A 26,555-nucleotide genomic window follows, 5' to 3' on the forward strand; every position below is an offset into this window, starting at 1 on the left:
GTGGCCTGGTGAAATGTGTGACTGCATAAAATGACTAGTCATGACTCGGTAAGAGAAACAGAGACATTAGTATACAGATTTTGGGTTTCAAACAATTACAATAAGCCTTTTAACCAATAATTTATTGGCTGTGTGTTTGCAAAACATTCAAAAACACTCAACAGACATCAATATGAAACAGAAACATTATATCAAACCCCCATTTGTTTTCCCAAGAATGTCTTCAGAAAGATAATGCTTGATTCTCACCCTAAAATAATTCAGGTCCAAAGATTAAAGACTGTTCCTGAGAATATTCCACATGAATAAATGGCAGTTTAAATATTTAAAGAAAACCAAAAAAGAATAAGAACATAAGAATAAAATGAGCAATCACTGAGACCAAGCCAAAGCGTTTAAGGCGTAAGAAGGTTGGATTGGTATGACATTATATACCAATGCTATTGTTGTACATCAGAACACAAATGTAATGGGACTTGGATTAAAAAAAATAATAATACCTCTTGGTGTGTAGATACTACACAACACAACACAGTGCTACATGGGTTTGCACCACAAGGGACAATGCTTGAACACATAAATGATGTGTTCAGTAAAATAATCACTTAAGCCCCATTTATACACCCTAATACATATATACAGAACAACTTTGTATGAGCGATGTTTTGTTTTGAATGACGTTTCATATCCCATAGAGAGCATAATAAAATACAGTGTCTGGTTAAACACGTGTTGCTAACCTATTTTGCTGGCATTTGAGAATGAATGAAATTACTTAACAAATTTTCAAGGAATCTGAAATTCCACTAAAGCCCACAAATTTAGCATCCTGACCTGTTCTGTGAGTTGATATTTGGTTATGAAACATTGTTATGATCATGCAGCATTGTCACTGGTCTGTGAATATTACAAACTCCAGCACTATCAGGAGACACGTGATGAGACGTGATCAGTCAGTGATTGGCTCTCTCAGTCACAACATCCTGTAGACGTTTGAGCAGCACATCCTCACTCTCCTGGCTCAGGCGTTTGGTGGGAGACTCAGTCTCATCTCCCTCCATGGTAAAAGCTCTCTTCTTGCTCACACTTCCCTGACGGATCATTTGGTTGATGTCACTCAACTCCTGGAGAAAGTTAGGAAGAGAAAATAAGTTCTGATGAGCTCAAAATAATGAGAAACCCTTCAGGTTATAACGCTGTTAAATAATCACAGCCTTCCTAATTGATAGATGTCATATGACATGGGAAACCTTACTAGTAATGGGAATAGGCATAATATATATACACAGATATAGATAGATATAAATTTGAACCTCATTCAGTTTGTGAAGAGCCCTTCGAATAAATCATTGAGTCAATAAGATTCTTAGATGTGGTCACTCATACAAAGCAAATTGGCAAGTTTTTTTTTATCCAGATATGTGACCAAATACCTGAATGGTCACTCTGATTAAAATTTAGAGGCCCTGTTTAGAGAACCTATTCGAAGGAAAGCCATCTCTGCAGCATTCCACCAATTAGGCCATTATAATGACAGAAGTCACTGCCCCATTAAAAGGCCAGTGATTGCTTGTTTGGAGTTTGCTTGGACTGCAGGGACACTTCCATTCAACCCCCAAATTTAGGTGTCAAGATTTACAGCTTTAGCTCCTTACAGTATTGCAAACTGCCAGATGTGTTGCATCTCATAATCCTTCTTAATATCCATTTCCTGCTTATTTTGTAAAGATGTTGTCTGGCCTTGAAGCAGGAAGGAATATAACACCTATGTCTGATCTTAGCTACTTTCTGTACATGTTTGAACAAGATGATCCAATATTAAACATGCTGTTTGCCAAGAATTAATGTATCTCCAACGTTCAACACAGAGTAGATGCATGCAAAGTGTATAGAATTTACTTTGATTTTATACTGAGCTTATTTACTAATAGTCAATACTAGCATCTCGTAGCTAGAGCTGACGTAACTAGCTTCTGGTTCTTTGCTGTGATAATGTACACACCATGTTACACGTTCCTGGGACATGCACTGTGCAAATAATGTCAAATATATGAACATTTAAATAATGCCCAGGTGAGAAACGTCTTACCTTAGATGGACTGCCAGTAAACTTGTATGTGTAGGCAGAGCTGGGTTTGAGACAGGAACCATTTTTGTGAGGAGACAGATAGACGGAATGTCTCTGAGATATTCGCCGTGGGGAAAGAGGCTGAGCTCGCAGTGAGGGGAATGGAGATAACGGGGGTGCATCCACCTGTGGGTGCATGAGAAAATACGGAATAAAGTATATCTTCTTTCAATCTCTGCAAATAGAGAGGTTTTGTGCAAACATTGACTGGTATTTAAAACTGTTCATAATTCCCCCTCCACCTTGACTAAGGCCCCTGTTCCAGCTGAAGAAAATCCAACCTAAAGCACGATGCTGCCACCACCATGCTTCACTGTGGGTGTGGTGTTCTTCTGGTGATGTGCAGTGTTGTTCTTGCACCAAACATACCTTTTGGAATTATGGCCAAAAGGTTCAACCTGGGTTTTCATTAGACCATAACACATTTCCCCACATGCTTTTGGGAGACCTCAAATGTGTTTTTGCAAAAATTTAGCCAGTTTTGGAGGTTTTTCTTCGTAAGAAAAGGCTTCCATATTGCCACCCTGCCCCATAGCCCAGACATATGAAGAATACAGGAGATTGTTGTCACATGTACTACACAGCCAGTACTTGCTAGAAACTCCTGGAGCTCCTATAATGTTGCTGTAGGCCTCTTGGCACCCTGCCTAACAGCTTTCTTCTTGACTTTTCATCAATTTTAAAGAGATGTCCAGCTCTTGGTAAGGTCAATGTTGCATCATATTTTCTCCACTTGATAATGATTGTCTTCACTGTGGTCCATGGTATATCTAATGCCTTGGAAATTCTTTTGTACCTTTTTCCTGACTGAAACCTTTTAACAATGAGATCCCTCTGATGAAAATGAAGAAAATGTCAGGGAACGCCTACTAGAACTGAGTTTGAATGTGATTGCTTAATTCTGAACACAGCCACATCCCCGGTTATAATAGGGTGTGCACACTTATCCAACCAAATTGTTTTAGTTTTTTATTTTTACTCCACCCTCCTAAAAGGTTCCTGTTTGTTTTTCAATTGAATTGTACAGGTTATAGGTCAAATTAAAGCTGGAAAAAGTTCTGAAACGATTTATCTTGATCTCGTTTTTTTTTCCTTCACATAAACCTGCCATTTTAACAGGGGTATGTAGATATGTATATATATATATATATATAAATAAATAACTATGTCACATAAAATCATCAAAATGAGAATAAATTATTTCAAACAATTATACATACTCTGTTATCAGCTGCTGGATGGGCTGCATATCTGAGTGCAAAAGATTTCATTTTCAGAACATAAACAGAATTGTAGAATTGGATGAGGTCACCCCTGTCCTCATCTGAGTCGCCATCAGCCTTAGCTTTGGCACCATGATCGGTGTTGACATTGGCTAAATCTAAACAGGAGCAATACAAGAAACGTTGGATTAGTTTGTATTCCTATGAAAAATAAATGAATCTGAAAGGTTTCTTGGTTGAAAGCAGGTTAGCATCAGTACTTTGATCTGTTGGTGGATCAACCTCCATTTTGTCATCTGTCTGCTGATCGTGAACTCTTTTCCTCAGCAGCACACTGCGATATATCTAGGTACATGGCCACAAACATGGTTATTACCAGTTAAACCAGTTATATGCTAAAACATAATCTATGTTACTTACATGGCTGCTTGCTTGAGGCTGACTCCGATAACATTTCATTATGTCTTGAAAAGTGTGCTCCTCTTTTGATATCTATGAAAGGGAAACATCATCTGTTACTAATAAATTATGCAACTTGGCAACAGAGCTTATCACTGGTGTTACAGTAAGACTCATGCTCTGTTCAACATGAATTTTTAAAAAGAAACATTTATTATTATAGTATTAAGACAGGGTAGTGTTGTGTTCCAGCATGTGATGGTAAACTACAGAATCACTCGCCTTGGATATGATGTAGACTGCACAGAGCAACAGCTGATCCAGATGTCTATCCTTCATCATGTCTGTACAATGGACCAAAGACTGCTCAAAGCATGTCCAGATTTTGCTCCTTAACTCTCCAGAGATGTCCAACTTTAGACATAGATCTCTGAGACGCACGCTTGCTAAATGATACACCTTTACCAAACAAAAAAAAAAAAGCACAGAAAACAACCAAATAAACAATACATTTTTGTATTATTTGTAAAATTCCCACTCATATGTAGTAACTTATTTTGGCTATTGGAGATGTAATTGAATAGAAACACATTTGGACTGAACAAAACAGAAAATAAAACAGGTCAGCCAACTGCGTTGTACTCCACCTCACCTTGCGGAAAAAGAGTGAAAGAGATCCTTTGCGGCGTGGTCTGTTGGTTGGCTGTGAATGTACCTCCGGGGCTTTGTTTGGGGAGCCGAGCAGCGCCTGGGCAGTGAGGGGGTTCAGCTGGTTCGTTTGTACCTGGATAACTGTGATCGTTCCCAATTCAGCCTTCATCACTGCAAAGAGAGCAATAGTCTTTATCATCCATTGCATATGGTTAGCTTGTACATATAACTAGCACTTTACATTTTTTTTAATAATTTCAGAGAGTTTTTGCTTTTGCATTGTATTTTCTATGAGCTCCTCAGTCAAAATGTACATTATATGAATACTTCTGTATTTAAAAATCAACACAGGAGTCACATATGCACTTATAATAGCAATACAACAAGTAAATCAATGAAAACAAAAACAAATACATATTATATACACATATACCTGGAAAAGGGATGCTGAGCTGCTGACCATTCGTAGTAGCCATGGAGAGGACAGTTGCTCCACAGTTCTGGTTGTTGTTTTCTGTAGAGGTGCTGGGTATGATTTTCAAGGGGGTGACAGGTGTTTGCTTTATTGGAGACTGAGGTTGTGCATCATCACCAAACAAACGCCTTTTGACACTGCCTGCTGCTGGAGAACTGAAGCGGTCGTGGAGAGAGATGGGAGATGGAGGAGCATCTAAGACAAGAGAAATTTGAAAAAGTTCAATTTTATGATGTGTCTGAATAACGTTTGTTACGTTAAGACACATGTTGTGTAGTCTTTTTCTGGCCAGGGCTCACTTGGCTTGCTCAGATTTATTTATTTATTTATAAAGAGAAGAGACACTTGCTATGCTGTCTGCAAGAGACTAGGCTAAATTATACTACAAAAGAGGACGCCCGAGACATCTGGGACATATCCTTATTTTTTATAACTTACATCCTAATTTCTTTTAGGAAATACACAGTAAATACACTCACTATGTTGTTATGAACACAAGTACACTCTTTATCCATGTAGCATATCAGCAAATCATGCATCAACAGCACAAAGTTTTTGTTTTTGTTCAGTCTTTTTCTTATTTAGCTGTTCAGCACTGTTGTGTGTGTGTGCGTGAGTGAGTGAATGTGTGCAGACCTGTCCAAAAGCAATGGCAAGGCCAATACTATACACTAAAACCCTTTGATATGTTTTTTACATTTACACACACTGATCATTTTATTAGGAACATGTGTGCACCTACTCACTCATGCATTTGTCTAATCAGCTAATGTGGTCGCAGTGCTATGCATAAATTCAGCCACCATTAACCGTCAACAAACCAATGGGGGGAAATGAGATCTCGGTGATTTTGACTGTAGCCTGTTTGCTGGTGCCAGATAGGCTGGCTTAAGTATTTTACAACTGCTGATCATCTGGGACTTTCACACACAACAATGGGTTCAATAAAAAGAAAATATTCCAGTAAACATTGGTTCTGAGGATAGAAAAACACAATGAGGCAGATAGGCTTCAACAGAAGAATTCTACATCGTGTTCCACCTCTATCAGCCAAGAACAGAAAGCTGAGGATGCGATGGGTGCAGGCTCAACAAAACCAGACAGAATCTATCAATCAAGTATCACGGCTGTTTTGAAAACAAAGCGAGGCTTTAACCAGTATTAGTATATTGTTTTTAATATACATTAATAATAATGTTTAATAATAATTTTAACCATTTAGCCAAATTTATGTACTTTATCTGGAATGCAGCATTCTTATGACCATGTTCTGCTCTGTGTTAGTACCATACCTTTGCGACCACTGGAGCCTATGCCAGTGCGGACCTCTCGGAGACGAGGGTGCATGATGGGCGACAGAGCCACCAGAGGAAGGTGGGTGGGGCCCCCACTACTGCTGTTGTGGCCTGAATCAAGACTACTAGGAAAATTTACCTACATCAGACGCACACATGCACATATAGGTGCAGACAGGAAAATAAACACACATACAAAATCAAGAAGACAGACACACACTTTGATTATTATTACTTATTTATCAAACAAAAAACACAAAGGAGATTAAGTAATTGTGAACATAATAATACCTCATCTAGGAAATAAGCAATTTCATGTTCACTACACAATGATGCATGCATCCATACCTCTGCTACAGTAGGGACTTTAGAATTATCAGTCTCTAATGCCTCCCACAGTACAGAGTCTTTGGTCCAAGCCCTGCTTTCCAGCACTTGCTCCTCTATAACGTTCAGGTGCTTCACCATGTCTCTAGAAAGGCCTTCCTCAGAGCGGATGAACACCTCTATCACCTATACACATATGCATACATAACAACTCGCCATTATTTTATGATCCAGTGTTGTATAATGCCAGTTTTTTCACACTCAAAGATGTTCAAAGACCATTGTCTCATTTTAGCACTACTTGTGTTGTATGAAATTCCAGGCCTCTATATAGGCTGAATTAAGAACTTATTTAATGCTTTTTTTTTACCTGTAGTTCACAACATATTTACAACCAGATTTTAAGTCATTTCTTTCTTGGTGGCATACCCATAACCAGAGGCTTGATATACAATGACATGTAAATGGTAAAACAGCTCTTTGAGATTATGTTCAGAGAGCATATACGTGAAAAATTACAACAATTCCACTGAGCTGTACTGCTGCTATAAGATTTGAAAAATGCATGTATATGTCTGTGTACTTTCAAACTTTTAAATGACAGCTACTTGCTAAACAAAACTTGTGATGCTGTAAAAAATACATTTTGTAACTAACACATGGTGAGATTGGTCTGCAAAGTTAGTTGGTTTCGATAATATTTGATTACAACACTAATAAGTACTCACCAGCCTGCCATGGAAAAGTGGCTAATGGGTTTATAATCGGTTATAATAGACAATACATATTTTTATTCTGACGTCTGACCTTGTAAAAGTAGAACGGTCTCAGCTGGAAGGTTTCTAAAATCCAAGGAAAGGTTCTTTGGGAACTGTATGAAAACAGCACAACCTCCAGACAGCAGGCCAAAAGAGAACAGTGGAACACATCCTGTTCTAATAGCACCTGATGAGAAAGAAAACAACTTATTTCAGCTATCTTCAGGCATTTTCCTCGTGTCTGTGGCCAAACAGTTGCAAACAAAATCTTGAAAAGCTACGTTATGAATTGTAATACCTTTCAATGCAATGATCCAAATATTTTGATAGTAGCAGTGTTTATGTGAATGTTTTAATGCGTCTGCAATTATGTACTACAAAAAAAAAACTGTAATCTACAACAATACTTACTGTCATATCTTTACCCTGGAGTCTCTTCATCTCTTGAGCCATAACATTCTCCAGAATCTTAAAATACAGTATTTCGGCTATCTTCAGACGGTTTTCTGCAAAGTCTAAAACCAAGTTGACAAACAATAACAAAGAAATGCATTAATATGAATAACATACATTAATATGATTCATAATACATTACAGTCATGGGAAAAAGAAGATGCACCCAATTCTGTTTTTATTTAACAGGTCCTCACCAACTATTATAAACAATGGTTTCAGCATGTTGTTTACTTTTTGGCATCTTTGTCTGGAATCATCACAATGTGTTCTGAATGGGTCAGCAACAGGTCCTAAAGTCCTGACCACTACCCAGGGTTCATAGAACCACAATTGCATATACAATATATCCGTGTTTCATTTCAGAATTACTGTCATAGTGCCATCAACAGGATCATAAACAGGGCTCAACTTAAGAGACTGGAGAAGAGACAGGATAGTATACATTCTGTAGCACACTGTGAATGAATCTGTGTGCACACAAAAATTCATGTGATTTTCACCATTCCTGGCAGTTAAGAGGGGAGATGTATAAATAATAAAATTCATATTCAAGTAACATGGCCTGGCAGACAGCAGGCTTGCAGTAGAAAAATGAAATGCCTGTACAATAAGCAATGTGCCAGAGAGAGTCAAATCTAGTGAATTAGTACAAGGTTCCTAACCCATATGGGCTCCCTGAAGATCATCTGTTTGTTTGGTGTAGGCCTGTTTAAAAGTCTCTCCCAGCCTCTTCACACGATTTAAAATGGCTTCAGTTGGGTCACAAGAACAAGACCTAAGAAAGGAAAAAGTACACACAATGTAACAGTGTATTATGTTAATAAAGCATCATCCTCATAATCTATTTTACCATGCAAAAGCTTGTATAGCATCCCTGGGCTTTAAAATAGATCATAAATCAAACGCAATACAAAACCCCCACAGCAGACACAGCCACATACGCTTCTTTTCCAGTACCAAGCAAAGTACAGCAGTTACTGTGGCTATGGTGCAATGGCTATTTCTTTTTCTCTGGTGCTGCTAAATCAATAATAAGATAATAATAAGGAAAACAAACTACAATGATGAAACAAATTTGCACCTCTGCCAACAAAATTTGGTGTACATAATAAACATGCGGCAGTATTCGCCACCTCCTTTTGCTTACACACCGTAAGCAAATACAACATACAGTGCTGCTACTACGTTTGTGAACCCTATAAAAAATGTAATTCTGCACACATTTGACCTTGATCTTCATCAAAGTATTAAAACTAGATATTTTATTTATTGAGAATATCCAAACTTATCCAACATTAAATATCTTTGTCTGAAAAAGTATGTAATCTTTTTCTTTCAGTAAATGGTGAGCCCCCCTTGGGCAGCAATAACTTTGACCAAAAGGTTATGGTGACCAATCCTCTGCCAAAAAAAGAAAAAGAAAAAGAAAAGAAAAAAAAGAAGAGGTTGGAGGAATTTTGTCCCATTCAAAACAAAACTGCTTCTCAGTCATGATGATGGACTTCCTTGCATGAACTGCTATTTTTAGGTGCTTTCACAATATTTCTATTGGGAAAAAAGCTTGAACTTTAATTATTATAATAACCATACATGCTTTCCTGGACCCAAGGCTGCAATGTGGATCCAAACCAGGATAGTGCCAGCTCTATTCTTCTCAGCTGGGGTCTTATGTTGGAATGCACTGTGTTTTTTTTTGCCAAATATAACACTGTTCATTTAAACCAGAAAATTCTATTTATTTGTCCACAGAACATATCGTTAACTCAGAAATACTGACATTTCACAATGCTAGAGTGGCCTGTAATCCTTGTAGGTTACCCCGGGGGCTCTTTCTGTCTTCCCGTCATATTATACACCACGCCTGTGGAGTAGTTTTTGCTGGACAACCACTCCTTGGGAAAGAAAACAAGGGTGCCTCATACTGGCTCACAGTGGAGGCCATGGCTTTGTAAACGTTTCTAGCCTTGTGAGGATATATAAATAGCCTTGTGAGAATGCATAATGTGTGGTGAAGGCTTTGAAACTAAATGCCCACGTTTATGTTCTTGAAAAATAAGAGGGCTTTGTTTATCACTATAAGAACAAATTAATTCATCAAGTATTTGAAAGACCATTCAGATATTTATGAAAATCCTGTTTAGAAAAATAATTTCACCCATTGAGCGTTCCAGAGTTTTGTATATTTGTACATAGTAATAAGTGGCATGGGTTGTTACAGCTTTTTAAGTATAGGCTATGAATTACCAAGAATAAATAGCTTATTGATTAAAATTGCACTCACAAATTAAATGAAAACATAATGTGTTTAGAAGCAGTTTTAGCAATTTAGAGACTATTATGATTTTTTTCCCCCGTGGACCAGTGTACAAGTCTGTTCCACAGAGATGCACAGGAGCTGGAATAAACAGCACTAGATATATACTACAACTAACCAGTAATGGATCAATACCTATTTAAACTTGGCTGGTTTCAGCCCTACTTTCATCTCATTAGTCTACATAACATTATCCCGTTTATTTTCCTCTTGGTTTTCTCTTTGCAATTCTCCCATTGCCCAGTCTCCATCTAATGATGCAATCATGAATGCTGACCTCATCTGCAGTTCCTTAAATGATTGTCTAGATTATTTGTGGACACATTCTTGGAGGAATGTTTCCCAGCCACTTTTGGGAGGATTAACCAATATTTTCTTTATTTGGATCATTACTCCTATCCTTTCTATTGAGACCCTTTGGCCTACCTCACATTATTGGTAACAGTATTTAGATGTTTAAATTCAATAGCACTGGCTATAAGCAAGCCTGGTTGTCTACTCTAAATTAACTGATTTAATTTGCTTACTTGAATTACTAAGGGGCCAATTACTTTGTCAAACAGAGACAATTGGATGACTTAATAAATAAAATAGCCATTTAAAACTGTATTTTCTATATACTCAGGTTATCTTTGTAGTATCAAATTTACTTTAAAGACATGAAACAATTAAGTGTTACAAATATGCAAACATGAAACAAATCAGAATAAGATATAATAATGTTGTAAATACAGTCAGTTGTATTTACTTTGTATTTGTAAGAAACAGTCTAATTTTGCTGAAGTAGCAAGATTTGTAAACATCCACAAACCATATCATAAAAAAATGGTACAGGACTCATATTATCCCTCTCAAGAGGCAATCACTCAAACAGGTTTGAAAACATACCATTTTGCATGACTGGAACAAAGTAAGAACACTGCATTACTGCATTCATTAATGATCAAACATTGATGGTTACTAGCATATCACTGAACATTCACAAAGAGACAGAAGTAGCATATTCCCACACTGGGAGCAGTAATAAATCGACTATAGTGAGCACTTTTACAAAGCTGTTATAAAATTCCACTTACTTGAAGATCTGGAGCAGGGCATCAGTAGGAGCATTGGAAAGGCCAGACACCATGCTCTGCAGACGACTCACACTTTGAGTAGCTGAAGAGACCGGTGTTATCAGCACCTCCTTCTCCTTCAGGTACCTACGCCCCGTAAGTGGTGTGGAAGGGGCCAGCGAACGTGTCTGGGCAGAGAAATGACCTTAGCCATCAACACATACAGTTCAGCTTTTGGATTGACAATGATGCCCAAACCCACATTTTGTTGAAACAATGCAGAACAGTTGCACAGGATATCCAGTAATAACATAATACACTTTCATATCTAAGAAATAAGTAAATTTCTCTAAAATTATAACAAAATTACTGGACTGAATTGTTAGAGACAACGGAAAGGCTTTATTCAAGTCACAATTGAAAATGTGATGTACCATTGTAGATATATTTCATGCAATTCTGCCCTTCAGAGCATGATACCTAAGGAGTTCAACTGATTTATTTAACAGTAGCCAACTATTTTATATTACACTTCCACAAGTACTGGGCTTTGTGGATGCTAGACAATCGATTTGTGGCAGGTTTTCAGGCTTGTCGCAGTTTCTGCCTGCACAGCTGATGATAATATTGCACCCAACCCATTCTCCTTAATCCAGAAAAACTGGAAAACTGAAACAGTGCTAGTAATGATTAGTTTAAAGTGGAAAATAGCAAGCAGGAAAAATCAATATCACAAAAGCTTATGTGATATGAAACAATTATCTGATTAAATCTTTTCAGTGGACAAACAGTTTTAGGTCAATAGTTCGATTAGTCAAATCAGCAACGTTTAGGTGTATTTCATACCTTCTCAAAGTGCTGCTGAAGGTTGTTCTCTACCTGCATTCGGGCTGACAGCTGACTGGATTGTGGCTTTGGGGTAATTTTTTGTGGTGTGCCAATCTCCTCATTGGCATCGGCGCCCAAAAACACCCGCTCATCAAAATCACCCACCGTCAGCACATATTCCTCATATTCACGATTTATGGCTTTGCTAGACAGGGACACATGAATACACTTACTTTAAACTCACTTTAAGTTTAAATAGATAAATAAATGTAAGAGAAACAGTACAATAATATTTCATGCTGTATTAGTAAATATTTAAATAATTAGTATGTTATTAACTAGAAATAGCATTGGCATTTTAATAAGACATTATGTATTTTTAAGCATCACTTCATATCTCTTTACAATGGTCATTATTGGGTAAATAGCATACCATGTATGTACTAAAACACCCTAATATAACATGTAAATGGTGAATTGCTCCCACAGGGAGGTAATGATCTATAATGGTGGTAATTTCTAGGAGGACTGGTTTTGAAATTAAAGGTAGAATGTACATTTCACTAAGAGAAGTTATAAAGAAACTTTAAAATATTAGAAGCTGTTACAGATTCACTGTCACTGAGCAACAACCTGTACTATCTACTACTCAACATTTTCATGCTACACAGCTCGGTCACAACATATAAATCACTGACCGGTTACGTGAAGAACAATAATTATCCTGTTACAGTGACACTTGTCATGAGGTGGGATATATTAGGCAGCAAGTGAACAGTCAGTTCTCAGTGTTGATGTATTTGAAAAGGAGGAAAAGTAGGCAAGCATAAAGATCTGGGGGACTGTGACAAGGGCCAAAATGTGATGGCTAGACAACTGGGCGGGTCAGTGCATCTCCAAAACGGCAGGTCTTGTGTGGTGTTCCTGATATGCAATGTTTTGTACCTAACAAAAGTGGTCCAAAGAAGGTCAACCAGTGTACTATGTAGCTCAAGGCTCACTGATGCATTTGGGGAGCAAAGACTAGACCGTCTGTTCCGACAACCAGAAGAGAGACTGCAGCACAAACTGCTGTAAAAGTTAATGATGTCTATTATAGAAAGAGGCCAGAACACACAGTGCATCACAGCTTGCTGCATATGGAGCTGCGTAGCTGCAGAGCAGAGTGCTCATGCTGACCGCTGTACAATAGGCAAGTGAGCTTTAGAACTGGACCATAGAGCATTAGAAGAAGGTGACCTGGTCTGAGGAACTTTTCCATCATGTGGTTTGTCGTGTGTGTGTGTAGCTTACATGGGGAAGAGGGGAACATGACAAAAAGTTAAAGGGAAATTTGAAATTTCACAAATTTCTCAATTCAATTAAGCATCTGTGGGATTTGCTGGCCAGATTAGTTTGATTCACTGATGCTTATAGAACCTACGACCAACTTACTGATCTAGCTCTGATCCTCATATTCATATGTACAGAGAAAAGATCATTACAAAAGCAATGGGTCATTGGGGAGCTTAAACCCAAACAGAGAAAGCACTGCTGCCTATAACTCTGGTGATCCAATGACCTACAAGAAGTCCAGATATGAACTTTAGAAGGAATGCCAAAGGAACTATAGGGACAGTGTGAAATCCTAGAAACTGTGTGCTATTACAGGGAGCAATAACAACCAGTGGGACGCCATAGTCCAGTATAACACCTTGCTTTCAGACCAGTCAGCAGAGATGAGTCTATAACACGCAGTAAAGGGCAAGCATTATGAAATATATGGTTTGTTTGCGTTACTAAACAATATTAACTTCTTTACCAGATCCCTTACCTAAATGCTTCATGACAAAATAGTACCACATGGGATAGGACTGCTACAGCGGTCAGAACTTTTTCCTATAGGTGTCCCCAAGATGGGGGGATTTCTCGCTTCAATCTCCTATTCAGAAGTGAAATCTGCGCTCACTTGGGTTAGTGTCTGGTGAATGACTTGGCCAGTCTAAAAATTTCCACTTTTCCGCCGAGAATGTCCTTAGTTGTGTTGGCAATGTGTTTTGGAATATTGTCTTGCTGCATGTTATTCTTTCAGATTAATTTGCATGTAAATTGGCAAATAAAATGTTTCTGTAAACTTTGCAATTCATTCTGCTGCCACCATCAAGAGTTATATAAACAACAAAGTTTGCTTTGGATCATAGTAGATCCTTTCTTCCTAGGTCTTTCCATTACTTTGGTAACAGTTACTTTGGTACATTACTCTTGGGGATCATTTGTGTACATCTTTGTCAATCCCAAGCTAGCCTTCCAAAGTGTATTGCTGATGAGGGGTTTGCATCTTGTGGAATGACTTCAATATTTCTGCTCTTGAAATCTTCTTTAAACGGTAAATCTTCAACCCTTGAAACTTATGTTTGCGAGTTTGTGAGACTGCCCTGTGGTGAATGTTGGTGAGGTCGCTGACTTCTAGTTTTTTTCACAGCTCTCACAATGCTGGTCAGCAGCTGCTACGGTTTTCCTTGGCCAACCTGTTTGGTGTCTATTACTCAGTACATCAGTGTTTTTTCTTTTACAAGACATTCCAAATTGTTGTATTGCTAGGCCCAATGTTTGTGCAATGTCTATGATTGATTTTCCCAAATATAAATCTACTTCTGGATTTTTGTAAAACTGTTTTGAGAAAATCTCTATTTTTACAAGCACTATATAAATAAAACTGAATTAAATGAATGAGGTATTCATTACAAATACTGTAATATGTCACTGTGGCCTTGCTGGAAGTTCTCGACATGCACTCGAGAAAGTATTCAAGTGTTTCACCTAGTGGTCACATGTCATAATGGCACACTTTATAAGCTATTTGATAATTAATACATTCACTTAACACAAACATCATTTGTAAATAAGCGTTACACACAAAATAACTGCTAAGCGACTCTTAGTTCTTGATATTCTAATTGAAAGTCACATACTTAAAAATAGCTTATTATAAAATATGAATAGTCATTACCATATTTTATTAATGATTATTAGACTAATTTCTTAGTTGTTTAGCCATGCTTTATATATATATATATATATATATATATATATATATATATATATATATATATATATATATATATATTTGTATGAAGTAATGCTTATTAATGTACCCATATTGTAAAGTGTTACCTGCATGTAAGAAAAAAAAACTTACTTATTATCTTGGAAGTTTGGAGTGTCCAGCAATTCGGTAAGCATGTCCTTTTTTCCTTTAAGAATCTAATAAAAAAGATGATTTAACATATTTAATGTTGTAGACTTTGTGATTTAACATAATAATGCATGTAAGTTTCCCCTCACTTTTTTCTCAAACAGACGTCTGATGTAAGGTTTAAAATAGTGCTCCTTTATTCCTTTTGCCTCAACAACTAGACCATCGTGTAGTTCGCACAAATGCTCAAGCACACACAGCACCTCTTCTGAGCTCCCGCAATCTGTTGGCAAGCCTGGAAAGAATAGATTTGTTTCATCACCAGATGGTAATTAGATGCAGTCAGACACAAAATATCTGTAATGTACAAAGCAAAAGGCTTCAAATGAAAGAACATGCTAAACACTGTTTCTCACAGCCACAATTCAATCTTCCTTCAATATTTTCTCACCTTTGAAATATGGATTGATGAGGTCTTTCTTGTTGGCGCAGAGTAGTGCATTACTATAAACCAGGTCCAGACAGCACAAAAGGAGATGATACGAGTTGACCAGATCATCTCCAATCATACGGAAATTGCCTGTATTAGGATATCAAAACAATGGCTAAGAATAAACCATATTAGGTATAATTAAAACATTATTAGAATTAATCAAAAAATCAAAAAGACATTTGTAGACACCTGACCATCACACCCACGTGAGGGCCATCCAAAAACTGTTGTAATAACATTAGACGAACATAATTGTATGGCATTAAAGTTTATATTCACTCTAAGTAAATGTCCTACAAAAGTTCCAGGATAACAGTGCACAAGGAAGCCATAAAGACATGGCTTTCCAAGACTGGAAGAAAGAAGCTGGAGTGGCATGCACAAAAAGCCCTGACCTCAACCCCACTAAACACCTTTGGGAATAATTAGAAAAAAAATGTACATTAGGCCTTATTTCCCTAACCTCACTACTGCCCATGTGGCTGATTGGGCAGGTCCTCACAGCCACACACCAAAACACAACAGCAAGCCTTCCCAGAAAAGTCACTGTTAATATAACTGCAAAGAGGGAACTAAACCTGAAATAGGATGTGTTCAAAAAGCACATGTGAGTGATATAGTAAGGTGTCCACAAAAGTTGGATTATTAGATGGGAGTTGTGCTGTTGCAGTTGTGCTGTTGCTGAGAAATTCATGCAACATAAAATATATACATATTAATTACATAAAGAGAGAGAGAGAGAGAGAGAGAAGCCTCCAACACACACTATATATATATGAGGGTAAATTAAGCGAGTGCTAACCTTTGGTATATACAAACAGTGTCCAACAGAACTTGAAAACATCATTGGTGTGGCAGAGGACACGCCTAAAAGAGACAAAGACAAAGTAAAAAATTGTTTTCTTGAACAAAAATAGTTATTTTATAAACACAAGTGTGAAAGTGTTGGTGTGGACCAGGGAGCCACCTTTACGCAGCCTAACAAGCCTTTAAGACTTTGCTTATTCAGTCAAATGTTAAGATATGGTGAATATTTGATTTATTTATATGGCTATTTGATTTATTCCATTTTATATATACACAAAAATGCATGCTTTATGATTCAGATACGAAGAAAATTCTTTTCAATCCAAATATTTCCTTCATAAAATTTTGTTCTCTATTTAATTCAGTTAGGTCTCAGAATATTTTGAAGCCTGTATCATGAATCAAATTGTGACAAGAGTGTACCTTTATACGTCTAGTCAGAGTCAGACATGTGCAGGAAATTGGGTCGCATAAACAAACATACTTCAAAGTGTGCAAGAAATAAGAGGTTTTTGTCCATTTGCGTGCTTTGTTTATGTTTACCATTGCCAATACTACATTTCTTGCCATTCCTATGGCATCCATGTGTTTTACACACGCTTTATAGCAGGGGTCAAACTTCTAAAAAAGAAAGGTGAACTTGTCACTGAAATAAGTCTTTGTACCATGATGGAGACACACAGGATTCATTAGCCATATTTACAATCCAAAGATTTTTTTACCATTCCTTCTGATTTTAGATTACCAATGATATAATAAAAAATACCCAACAAATAATCTGATTCAAAGAAACATACACATCATCCAACGGTTTAATGCCTTTACCCATCTTCTCATTTTACCCATACTAACAGCTGCTCTCTGGGAATACCTGCATAACAAATAAAGGTTTTTTAACTACATTTTACCATGTGCATGTTCTGTGTTAAAGTGCATCCTCACTGAATATATATACCTGACAAAATTCAAATATGCACACATGCACACAGAATACATGGCAATGTAACTGGGTACAAACATCACTTTCATTTATTTCGTCAAAGAGAAGGGCAACAAGGACAAGAGAGAAACCAGACTCTGAACAGCTGAGAGCAAGAAAGAAAATTCACCTATGCTTCCTGCCTCTCGGCTGCCGTGGAGGGTCACCTTGATGATTCTGGAACATGTCCAAAAATATTGGCTCAAATTTCCGAAAGATCACAGTGGACACTTCAAAATTCCTCTCGAGGCACCTTATACGATTGCGGAAATCCTGTGAGAGATTTGACATATCTGCCCATTTCTTCATCTTGCTGAAGAACTGGATCAGGCTGAAATTCAAAACAAAAAAGTGTGAACACACGCGCACACATGCGCACACACACACACTGATTGTACTGCAGTCATGAAGTTTCTCAGACTATTAAAAAACTACATGCCACTGAACAGCTTACAACAGCTACAGCATAAACGGATATTAGGAAAAATTCATTATCCTACTAACAATTTTTTCATGCATCACTAACAGAACATTTTTATTTTTAAATTGCTCTCTATTTCTATTGTGCCAGGACATGAAGGTTATGCTTAAAAATAATAAAAATCTTAATATAAACATGCAACAAGTACTGAATGCTGGTCAGGCATGAATGATTATCTTGAATCTACTGATATATATGAAAAAAATTCAGTAATTCTTTACCTGAGTTTGGAGGAACGAAGTATTCTGGTGAGAGAGACACAATTACCTTCCACCATGCCACTGCCTACAGTGGGAGTCCATGTTTTTCTACAAGCTGCATACAGAGAGCAGGCCAACCAGTGCACCACCTCACCCTGAGTGTAAAAGACCACAACAATGCTTTAGAAAAATTTGGCATTTACTTAGCTTATGTTTGATCCTCACTTCAGGGCAACACAGATTCAACCACAGTTCCACCGGTTATACAGAACTGATGGACAACACAACAGACACACTACAAACAGCTGTTTGCTAAACATGTGTGGGATAATTAACGCGTCAACAATAAAGACGAATTGGAAACACAACACAAAAAAGAAAGCACCCAAACCCTGTGTTGAAATACAGATATCTCTTGGAGTAAGTGTAACACCATCTCTCATTTTCTTATGAGAAAACAAATATGTGCAAGAAAGAGATTGATGATGCCATCACACTTTACTAAAAAGATTACAAATTTACAGTCGGGTAAAGGAAATGCGACTGCTACATGAAACACGCAAAAACAGATAAAGGAACCAGGAAGAACCTTGGAAGTCCTGTTAACATCTGTCTCAGGTGATGCAATCACATGTGGACAGCAGAGAAGAATAAACACTCACACTTGTTATCATCTGTCTTGAATGCATCTCCATTGACCATTTTTTTATATTTCATCAGCATAGGTGCTGTCAAATCTGCAAACAGCTACCCAATATCACAACAAAAAAATGTAATTAAATTTTAATTTTTTTTTATCACTTTTAACAATGGACTTTGTTTCAAAGCAGCTTTATAGAAATATAAAAATTCTAAATAAAATTTACCAAGATTAAAATAAGGTTACAATTTATCTCTAATGAACAAATCTGAGGCAACAGTGGAAAGGAAAAAACTCCCTGAGACAACATGAGGAAGAAACCTTAAGAGGAACCAGACATAAAAGGGAATCCATCCAGAAGTGTGATTATAAATTATTTCTTTCTATAACTGTATAGTCAAGTGCAGTTGAATCTAGCAACCTTTGAACAGCTCATAAATCAGCATAATATCGGAGTTCATTATAGATTGCCGAAGCATTAAATGACCGAGGCAACAGAAGTTTAAAGCAACTGCCATGGTCTCCAAGTATCCACAGCAGTCCCAAATATCTCCAGGTCCACATGGGGTCATCCTCAGCAGCAATGAAGGTAGGAAGTGACATGTACATCTTCACCTCAGACAATAGTAAGTGTGAGGACAGTATGACCCCCTTCTCAGAGGCCAGGGCATCAGTGAGATCATAGATTGGTTGAAGCAACGTAAGTGCCTGTTGGCATGAGATCCCATGTATTCTTGTTACTAGACAGTACCATGCAGAGCCCACTGGCGCCTGCTGCATTTTTTTTTCTAACCTTATAAAACATATGCCATATCATCTTTCAAATTCAATTAGACTTTTCACTTCAGTCCAAACTTAAATTCAATAAATGAGTAACTATAGGGCTGGTGCTGATTAAATGAAATGACTAGCAACAAAAGCCATGTTTACACTGCAGTAGTGACCCAGAAGCTACCGCTGAAAAGGAATATAGAGACATTTACACACAGACGGTTTAATGACTATCAGGGGTGGCATGAATGAACACTGCAATTACAGCTGCTTAAATGTTATGACACTAATGTTTTAAACATAGAAATATAAAATGATGGGAGAAAAATGAAATAATACTTTTAAATATAAAAATAAAAGCACCAGTAGGTGGCGACAAATTACTGCCTTAATAAGGGAGTCATCAAATCCATTCAATCGAATCGCTTCAAACTATTGATTCATTCAGAAACGAAACAAAGTGAATGTCTCTAGTAATAGGTCATTGAATCATTTACTACCGATTCGTTAAGACTGATTCACTGAGTTAGGAACTGTGTTATTCCAAATACGAGCAATTGTTCTGTTGTGGTTTTGTTTTGGAATAATTTTTGTTTATGAAAAAGAGCAAAACATTTTAGACTCAATCTCACTTTAAGTCACTTAATATTAACTTATTGTTTACATATTTCAACAGCATTATCAATTATATGATAAATATAAAAAACATTAACTGTGTGAGCTTAGTCAGGGGTTGTTGAATAGACAGACAACACTGGTTTTAGCCAGGAACCAGGATGAGGAAAGTGATTCAGGTGACACATATATGGACACACAACTGACGCATCTGATGTGCAGTTGGAGGAGAAAAGGAGATGCAGATCGTTCTGGTGAGATTCTCCATCCGATTGCTTTTTGTACCAGAGATAAGATATGTGAAAACCGATATATGACTGGAATCCTAGTCAAGGACAAAATTATTCAGTATATCAGTGGACAAAAAATGTTATTTGTTGTGTGAAAACTACAAACCTGTCAAATACCAACAAGGTAACGTGGCCACATGCATTCCACATCAGTTAGATAATCAAGCTTAACCGTCACTCTCTGTTTCACTAGTGTACACCCATAGCATACTCCAAGGTCTTGTGTTCAAAACAGCTAAAATGAAAGCAGCTGCTTTTCATAGTGGCTTGTCATTTAATTTTAACTTTTGTTAGCAGGCCACACGAGTGATGAGTGCAGTGTGGCTGCTGTTTTAATAACTGTGTGTAAGACATCTTACCTCCTGTGGAAATGTTTGAAATCTGAATACAAATGGTGACGGGAGGTGAACAGCTATGCGCCTCAATTGTTCATATATGATTGGATTACTTGAAACATACGCTAATATCAGTTGTGAACAGGGCCACATTACAGTCATGTGGAAATACTGAAGATGTAAAAGTGATTAGGAGAAAAGACTGCTGTAGACAAATTGCACAGCTGTGTATGGAAAGGCATGAGAGCTCCAAAACCGTAGTGTGACCCTTTCTTCACACTGACATGCAACAAGTTTCACGTCACTTCGTTTGCCTCTTGTGGGTATGGAGTGCCTCTGCTAGCTCCTTTTTTAACTGCTAAAATATCTTTTTCCTACAAACAAATACAAATTCATGATTAACACAATATTATACTCCATTGTGCCTACTAAAGAAACAACTAGTTTTACAATTTTAACAGTAAGTGTTGCTTTTATTTTACAAATCGATTTATTTTGGTCAACTAAAAAAAGGTCACAGGCAACTTCAATTCTGTAATTTACAGAATTTGGTTCCAACATACCAGCAACATGTTAATTTCCCTATGAAGAAAAAAAACATACTGGAGCAGGTATATCGTAATGTGAATGGTGCATACAAGACTGCACCCTGCCCACACTTCAGACAGTCTGACCACATCTCAGTGTTATTCTACCCCTCCTAACAGACAGCCCCTCAAACAAACCCTGCCACTAAGTAAAGCTATAAAAAAAAAGTGTGGACTGAAGAATGTGATCAGGTGTACCTGCACCGGTAACATCGTGTCCTCTAATACTCCAGCCAATAGCCATAAATGACCTGTGAGGATGCTGTGTGCCCACTCTAACTTATTTGTCTCAAGTAATACTCCTGTAAAGCTGCCCTGAGACGATGTTCATTGTTTAAAGTGCTATACAAAAAAATTTAATTGAACTGAATTAATGCAAGTGACTACAAGATGGCCAAAATAAAAAGCACAATAAACCTGTCTCAATGACTACCATCCAGTAAGTCCAATAGCGATAAAGTTCTTTAAGGGATTAGTCATATTCATGAGTCACATTCAAACCAACACACTGGACCCTCCCCAGATTGCCTACAGACCAAACAGGTCCATAGAGGACACTGTCAGTACAACACACAGTACCCTCACAAAGGACCTTATTGTTGTTCCAGGGAGAAGGAAGAGGAGGAAACATAGCACAGCACATTGGTGAGAAAAAGGTGGACAGAGTGAGCACCATTAAATTCCAGTGTTCACGTCACTGAGGATCACACAACACATGATATCTGGTGACGAATTCTCAACAGTGTACATGGACCTTGAGAAGGCTGAGGAAATTCAGCATGCAGTTTCTTCAGGTGTACAGTCGTGAGCACCTACACCAGCTCTATCACAGTCTGACTTGGAAACTGCAAAGCACAGGTCCATGAAGCTATACAGCAGGTGGCGAGAGCTTCCCAAACCATCTCTGCAACAGCCTTACCAACTGTGGAGAACCTCTACCAGGGTCATCAGTAGGGCCACAACATCAGTAAGGACTACAGCCACTCCCAAACAGACTATTCACCCACAGGCCATCAGGCTTGTGAGCGATTTATCCACTACCTCTGCCCCACCACTGGACCATTTAGCCAGATCCATTCTAATTTATGAAATTTTGCATAATATACTACAGATATTTTTGAAAACTAGAATATATATTAAAAAAAATCACTGTATGAGTTTCGCAGGTAAATCCAATCATACATTCTACTACATCAACTGAAGCAACAGATTTTATAAACTTCATTGTTTAAAGTTTTTTTTTGTGTGTGTGTGTGTGTGTGGTTGTGTATTGGTGTAAAGAAGAATAACATCAAATTCTTGAGTTGCACATGGAGTTGCATCAGGAGTTGCACATGTACCAACAAAAGAAAATGCACTACAGACTATTATTTCCATCAACTACTGCATCTAATTTTTGAAAGCTCAGTGTTTTTGTTTTTTGGTGAAAATAAAAAAATAATTAAAAAATAATTTTAAAAAAAATCCTAATTATTTTTCCCATTTTGAAGTCTATAATAGAGTCTATTAAATGCAACAACTAGAACTTTAAAAAAAAAAATAATAATAATTAGGAATTTTAAGAGTTAAACAAGAACCAGCAATACAGTTATTTCCAACAATTTTACATTAAAAACTAATTCTAATTCTAGATTAGAAAACATGTTTTGTTAGATAAAAAGGTTTCTATAAACTACAGCAACATGATTTCAAAAATAAATGTGTCTTTCTTTCTGTTTTTAAAAAAATATATTGTTTATATTCCTGAAACATGGCAATGCCTGCCAACCTCATGCCATGGCCTGGGGCAAATTGCCAGGCAGGGAACTGACCCAGCCACTGTGGGGTTAACTCTCAGTGCCAATCCCAAGCACAGATAGAAATGGGAGGGTTGTGTCAAGATGGGCATCCGGAGTAAAACCTGTTCCAAAATCAAATACAATCAGCCGATCCACTGCCGCAACCCTTAACAGGGAACAGCCGAAAGACAACAACTCCTAGGGGTTCACATACTTTTTCAAACAAAGATACTTGGAAGTTTCAATATGTGTGTTTATTAAAAAATGTAAAAACTATAATGTTTTGCATTATTGTTTTGGTTTGCTTAACTGTGTTCTCTTTATCTAGTTTAAGGACTCAGATGAAGATCTGATCAAGCAATTTTATGCACAAATCAGGAAAACTGATTTTACACAGGAACAAGCATATTCCACTGATTATCAACTCATCCTTCAGCCTGGCCAACATGTCTAATGCAATCAGAACCACACAGGCCTCCCAAATGGATACAGCTGTAGCAAACCCCACTGCCACAGTTAATGCATTCTCAGTGCCACTCGTATCCCATGTTAATTCTGTTGTACTGTATACACCAATGACATCCACCTAACACAACCAGTGCCATATTGGCCTCCCTATCACTTAACCCATGTTAAAGTTCTGTATGGATTTCAGTCCTCAAATATTCCGATTTTCATTAATTGCAAAATGAGTTTATTATTTCTGTTTTAGAAACAAAGTAGACTGCTTAAATCTCTGTAGAATCGTACATATTTGGCCATATCGTGTAATTTTTAGACGGTCCCTTACTGACCCCAATACTATAAGCGGCAGTGACCAGCGTTTCTGAAAGATTGGCTTCAGCAAACTTTACCGGGCGATATATATATATAGAGAGAGAGAGAGGGAGAGAGAGAGAGAGATTTGATAATACTTATTTTTCTGTCCACTCTGTGAGAAAATACACCTTTTGTCATACTAATATTATTATTATTTCTCTCAAATGTGCAGAGAATATCCAAATACAAGACCAACTTTACCGCAGTTAACTTCGTTACTGTTTTTCTCGTTGAAACGGTATTATACAGCGGTCCCTTAATTAACTATCACTAACACCAATGTATATTATGTACTCAATTATTAACTGATAATAAACTAGTCACAGAGCAGGCTCCCTAAGGTCAGTCCTATGGTCCAGCTCACCTCCAGAGTGTATGTGTTCCAAATCGAGCTGAAGTTTTGCATCGCCTCCGTCGCCGTCTCTTCATCTATATTTAATTCTTGACAAAGCGTCTCAAGTCTTCTCCGAATCGAACCTCCTTCATCTGATTTGCCAGAGTCAGAATCAGACTCATCTTCGCGCATTTTGACTCCGTTTAAATTGTCGGGAAGCCTTTAAAATGTTTATTCCTGTTTTAAAAAATAAAATAGCAGAGAGCCGTCGTCCTCCAGTCTGCAGTCCCTCACTTCCGGTGATTCCGAACGGCGCGAAATCGGTGTGCCTCTAGCCAATAGGAACACAGGATTTCTGCTGCGCTCGCGGTGAACTGTAAACGATGATTTGCCAGTTGTAGTGACGTCATTTCCCACCTCGGGACGTCGGACGTGCGAACTGAGTTAAAAACACAGAAGCTTTATCGAAAGCACATGTTCTGTTTGCATGGATAAGGATCAGTAAACTCTACAACATTTACACTTACAGGCCTGTATGTGGAGTGGAGCTCGCTGTTCTACAGTGAACATTTCTGCATGTACTGGAATTTCTCTACAGCAGCTGCACACGTACAGATATCAGATTTACACCCTGTATTTCCAAACCTTCTACTTTTCTAGTTCATTTCCAGAGGCCTGTTGCATTACCTCATGTTTTAGCTTAACATATCCAAACAGATCCAACCCCAGTTGGGTTAAGTTTAATTAGGTTTTATAGGTTTCATGACGCTGGTTATCAACTTTCTCCATCAACCCAGTTTTTATTCCTTAATCAATGGTTACTCAAAGTGTACATAAACGCGAGACGTTTACAACAAACAGCCAGTAGTGTTTAAGATGGAAGGAAGCAGGTCCACATACTTTTCGACTGAAGAGCAAAAATCTATTATTCAGAAATATGAGGAATTTAAACCTAAACTAGCCGCTAAAAGCATCACTCGGGAAAGATCGGAAAAGGTCGGGAAAGCTCGGGAAAGCTGCTGGCAGAACATTTCTGATTGTTCAAATATGCAAGTTTACTTTTATAGGCTCACAGTGAGAATAAATGTACTGAAACCTCAACAAATTTAGGGTAATTATAAAATTTCATTTAATATAAATGTAACATTTTTAATTAAATATAAATGAAAGTATTTTACTAAATCCTTTACTAAAGTCTTTCTTATTCTCAGTTGCAACCCAAATTTCAACTGTCCCTGATGAAATACAATAACATGAGTAAATGCACTGTCCTCTTTATTGTCCTTGTGTGGTGTGCATGCTGTAATGAAGTGTATCTGCTGTAGCAATGAGGAGTGTGAAGATTGAAGATTCAAGAAGCTTTATTGTCATTTCAACCACATATAGCTGACGCAGTACAGTGAAATGAAACAACATTTCTCCAGGGCTCTGGTGCTACATAAACATACAACATAAAGATCAAACACAAGAACACAAGCTAGGACCGAAAGTTCGTCCAAGCCACATAAAGTGTAAAGTGTGCAGCTAGGTGCAAACAAAGCAACGACAAGGCAGTGCAAAAATAATAAATACAAAAAAGACAACACAAAACCAGAGGACACTTAGCACCGAAAAAAAAGAAAAAGAACGTGCAATGAAATGTAAATGAAATGTAATAAAATAAGATGATGATGAACTTCGGGGCCTGACAACATGTATTGTGCAAAAATACAATATAGCAGCAGTTGAGGTAGTGCAAGATAGAAATAAACATGAATATAAATATAGCAGCAGATGAAAAACACAGGGGTTGAGGTAGTGCAATAAGTATCGAACAATATAAGTTATGTGTGTGTGTCCACACAGGTGAGAGAGAGAGAGAGAGAGAGTGTGGGTGTGTGTATGTGTGTGTGAGAGACAGAGAGTTATGTACAGTTCAGTCCTGAGTGTGTGTGTGTGTGTGTGAGAGAGAGAGAGAGTTTTGTACAGTTCAGTCCCAGGTGTTGAGGAGTCTGATGGCTTGAGGAAAGAAACTGTTCAACAGTCTGGTTGTGAGGTGTGGTTGTGAATTAAGGAAAATGTTTGGGAAACCAGCTCCTGAGGAATACACAGTGGCAGAGAAACTGGAGCTGCCCTATAACCAGGAGCAACCCTTCATGGATGGCTTCACAAAGGCAGATCCAAGTGCCAAGTGTCTTCAGATCCAGGTGCTAGCTACACTAGTGCAGGGTATGTGTACAAGGATTTAGCTTTGAACTTTTTTAAAATGAAGTCAAAGAAGCAAGTACTGACAACTTAATGAATGTATTTTTCAGCTGGAGGAAGTTCAGGTCCCTTGTTGAGAGCCAGCACACACACACATG

General features: G+C 37.6%; 1 protein-coding gene across 1 annotated transcript; it reads right to left on the reverse strand.

Annotated features, from left to right (window-relative positions):
• Window positions 1-103: 103 nt before the first annotated feature.
• On the reverse strand, window positions 104-24,524 carry rbl1 (retinoblastoma-like 1 (p107)). The gene is made up of 22 exons (XM_058402973.1): window positions 24,244-24,524; window positions 18,066-18,199; window positions 17,494-17,694; window positions 16,380-16,444; window positions 15,536-15,664; window positions 15,234-15,379; window positions 15,088-15,152; window positions 11,928-12,114; window positions 11,103-11,269; window positions 8,375-8,487; window positions 7,668-7,771; window positions 7,306-7,443; window positions 6,520-6,684; window positions 6,169-6,310; window positions 4,835-5,071; window positions 4,403-4,572; window positions 4,033-4,209; window positions 3,772-3,843; window positions 3,612-3,696; window positions 3,349-3,509; window positions 2,090-2,254; window positions 104-1,124 (listed from the first exon to the last, which is right to left on the reverse strand). Exons 1-22 carry the CDS (start codon window positions 24,403-24,405, stop codon window positions 954-956), a joined length of 3,156 nt encoding a protein of 1,051 aa, XP_058258956.1. The 5' UTR covers window positions 24,406-24,524; the 3' UTR covers window positions 104-953.
• Window positions 24,525-26,555: the final 2,031 nt, after the last annotated feature.

The sequence above is a fragment of the Hemibagrus wyckioides genome, linkage group LG11 (genome assembly GCF_019097595.1).
Source record: "Hemibagrus wyckioides isolate EC202008001 linkage group LG11, SWU_Hwy_1.0, whole genome shotgun sequence".
Classification (NCBI taxonomy): Eukaryota; Metazoa; Chordata; class Actinopteri; order Siluriformes; family Bagridae; genus Hemibagrus; species Hemibagrus wyckioides.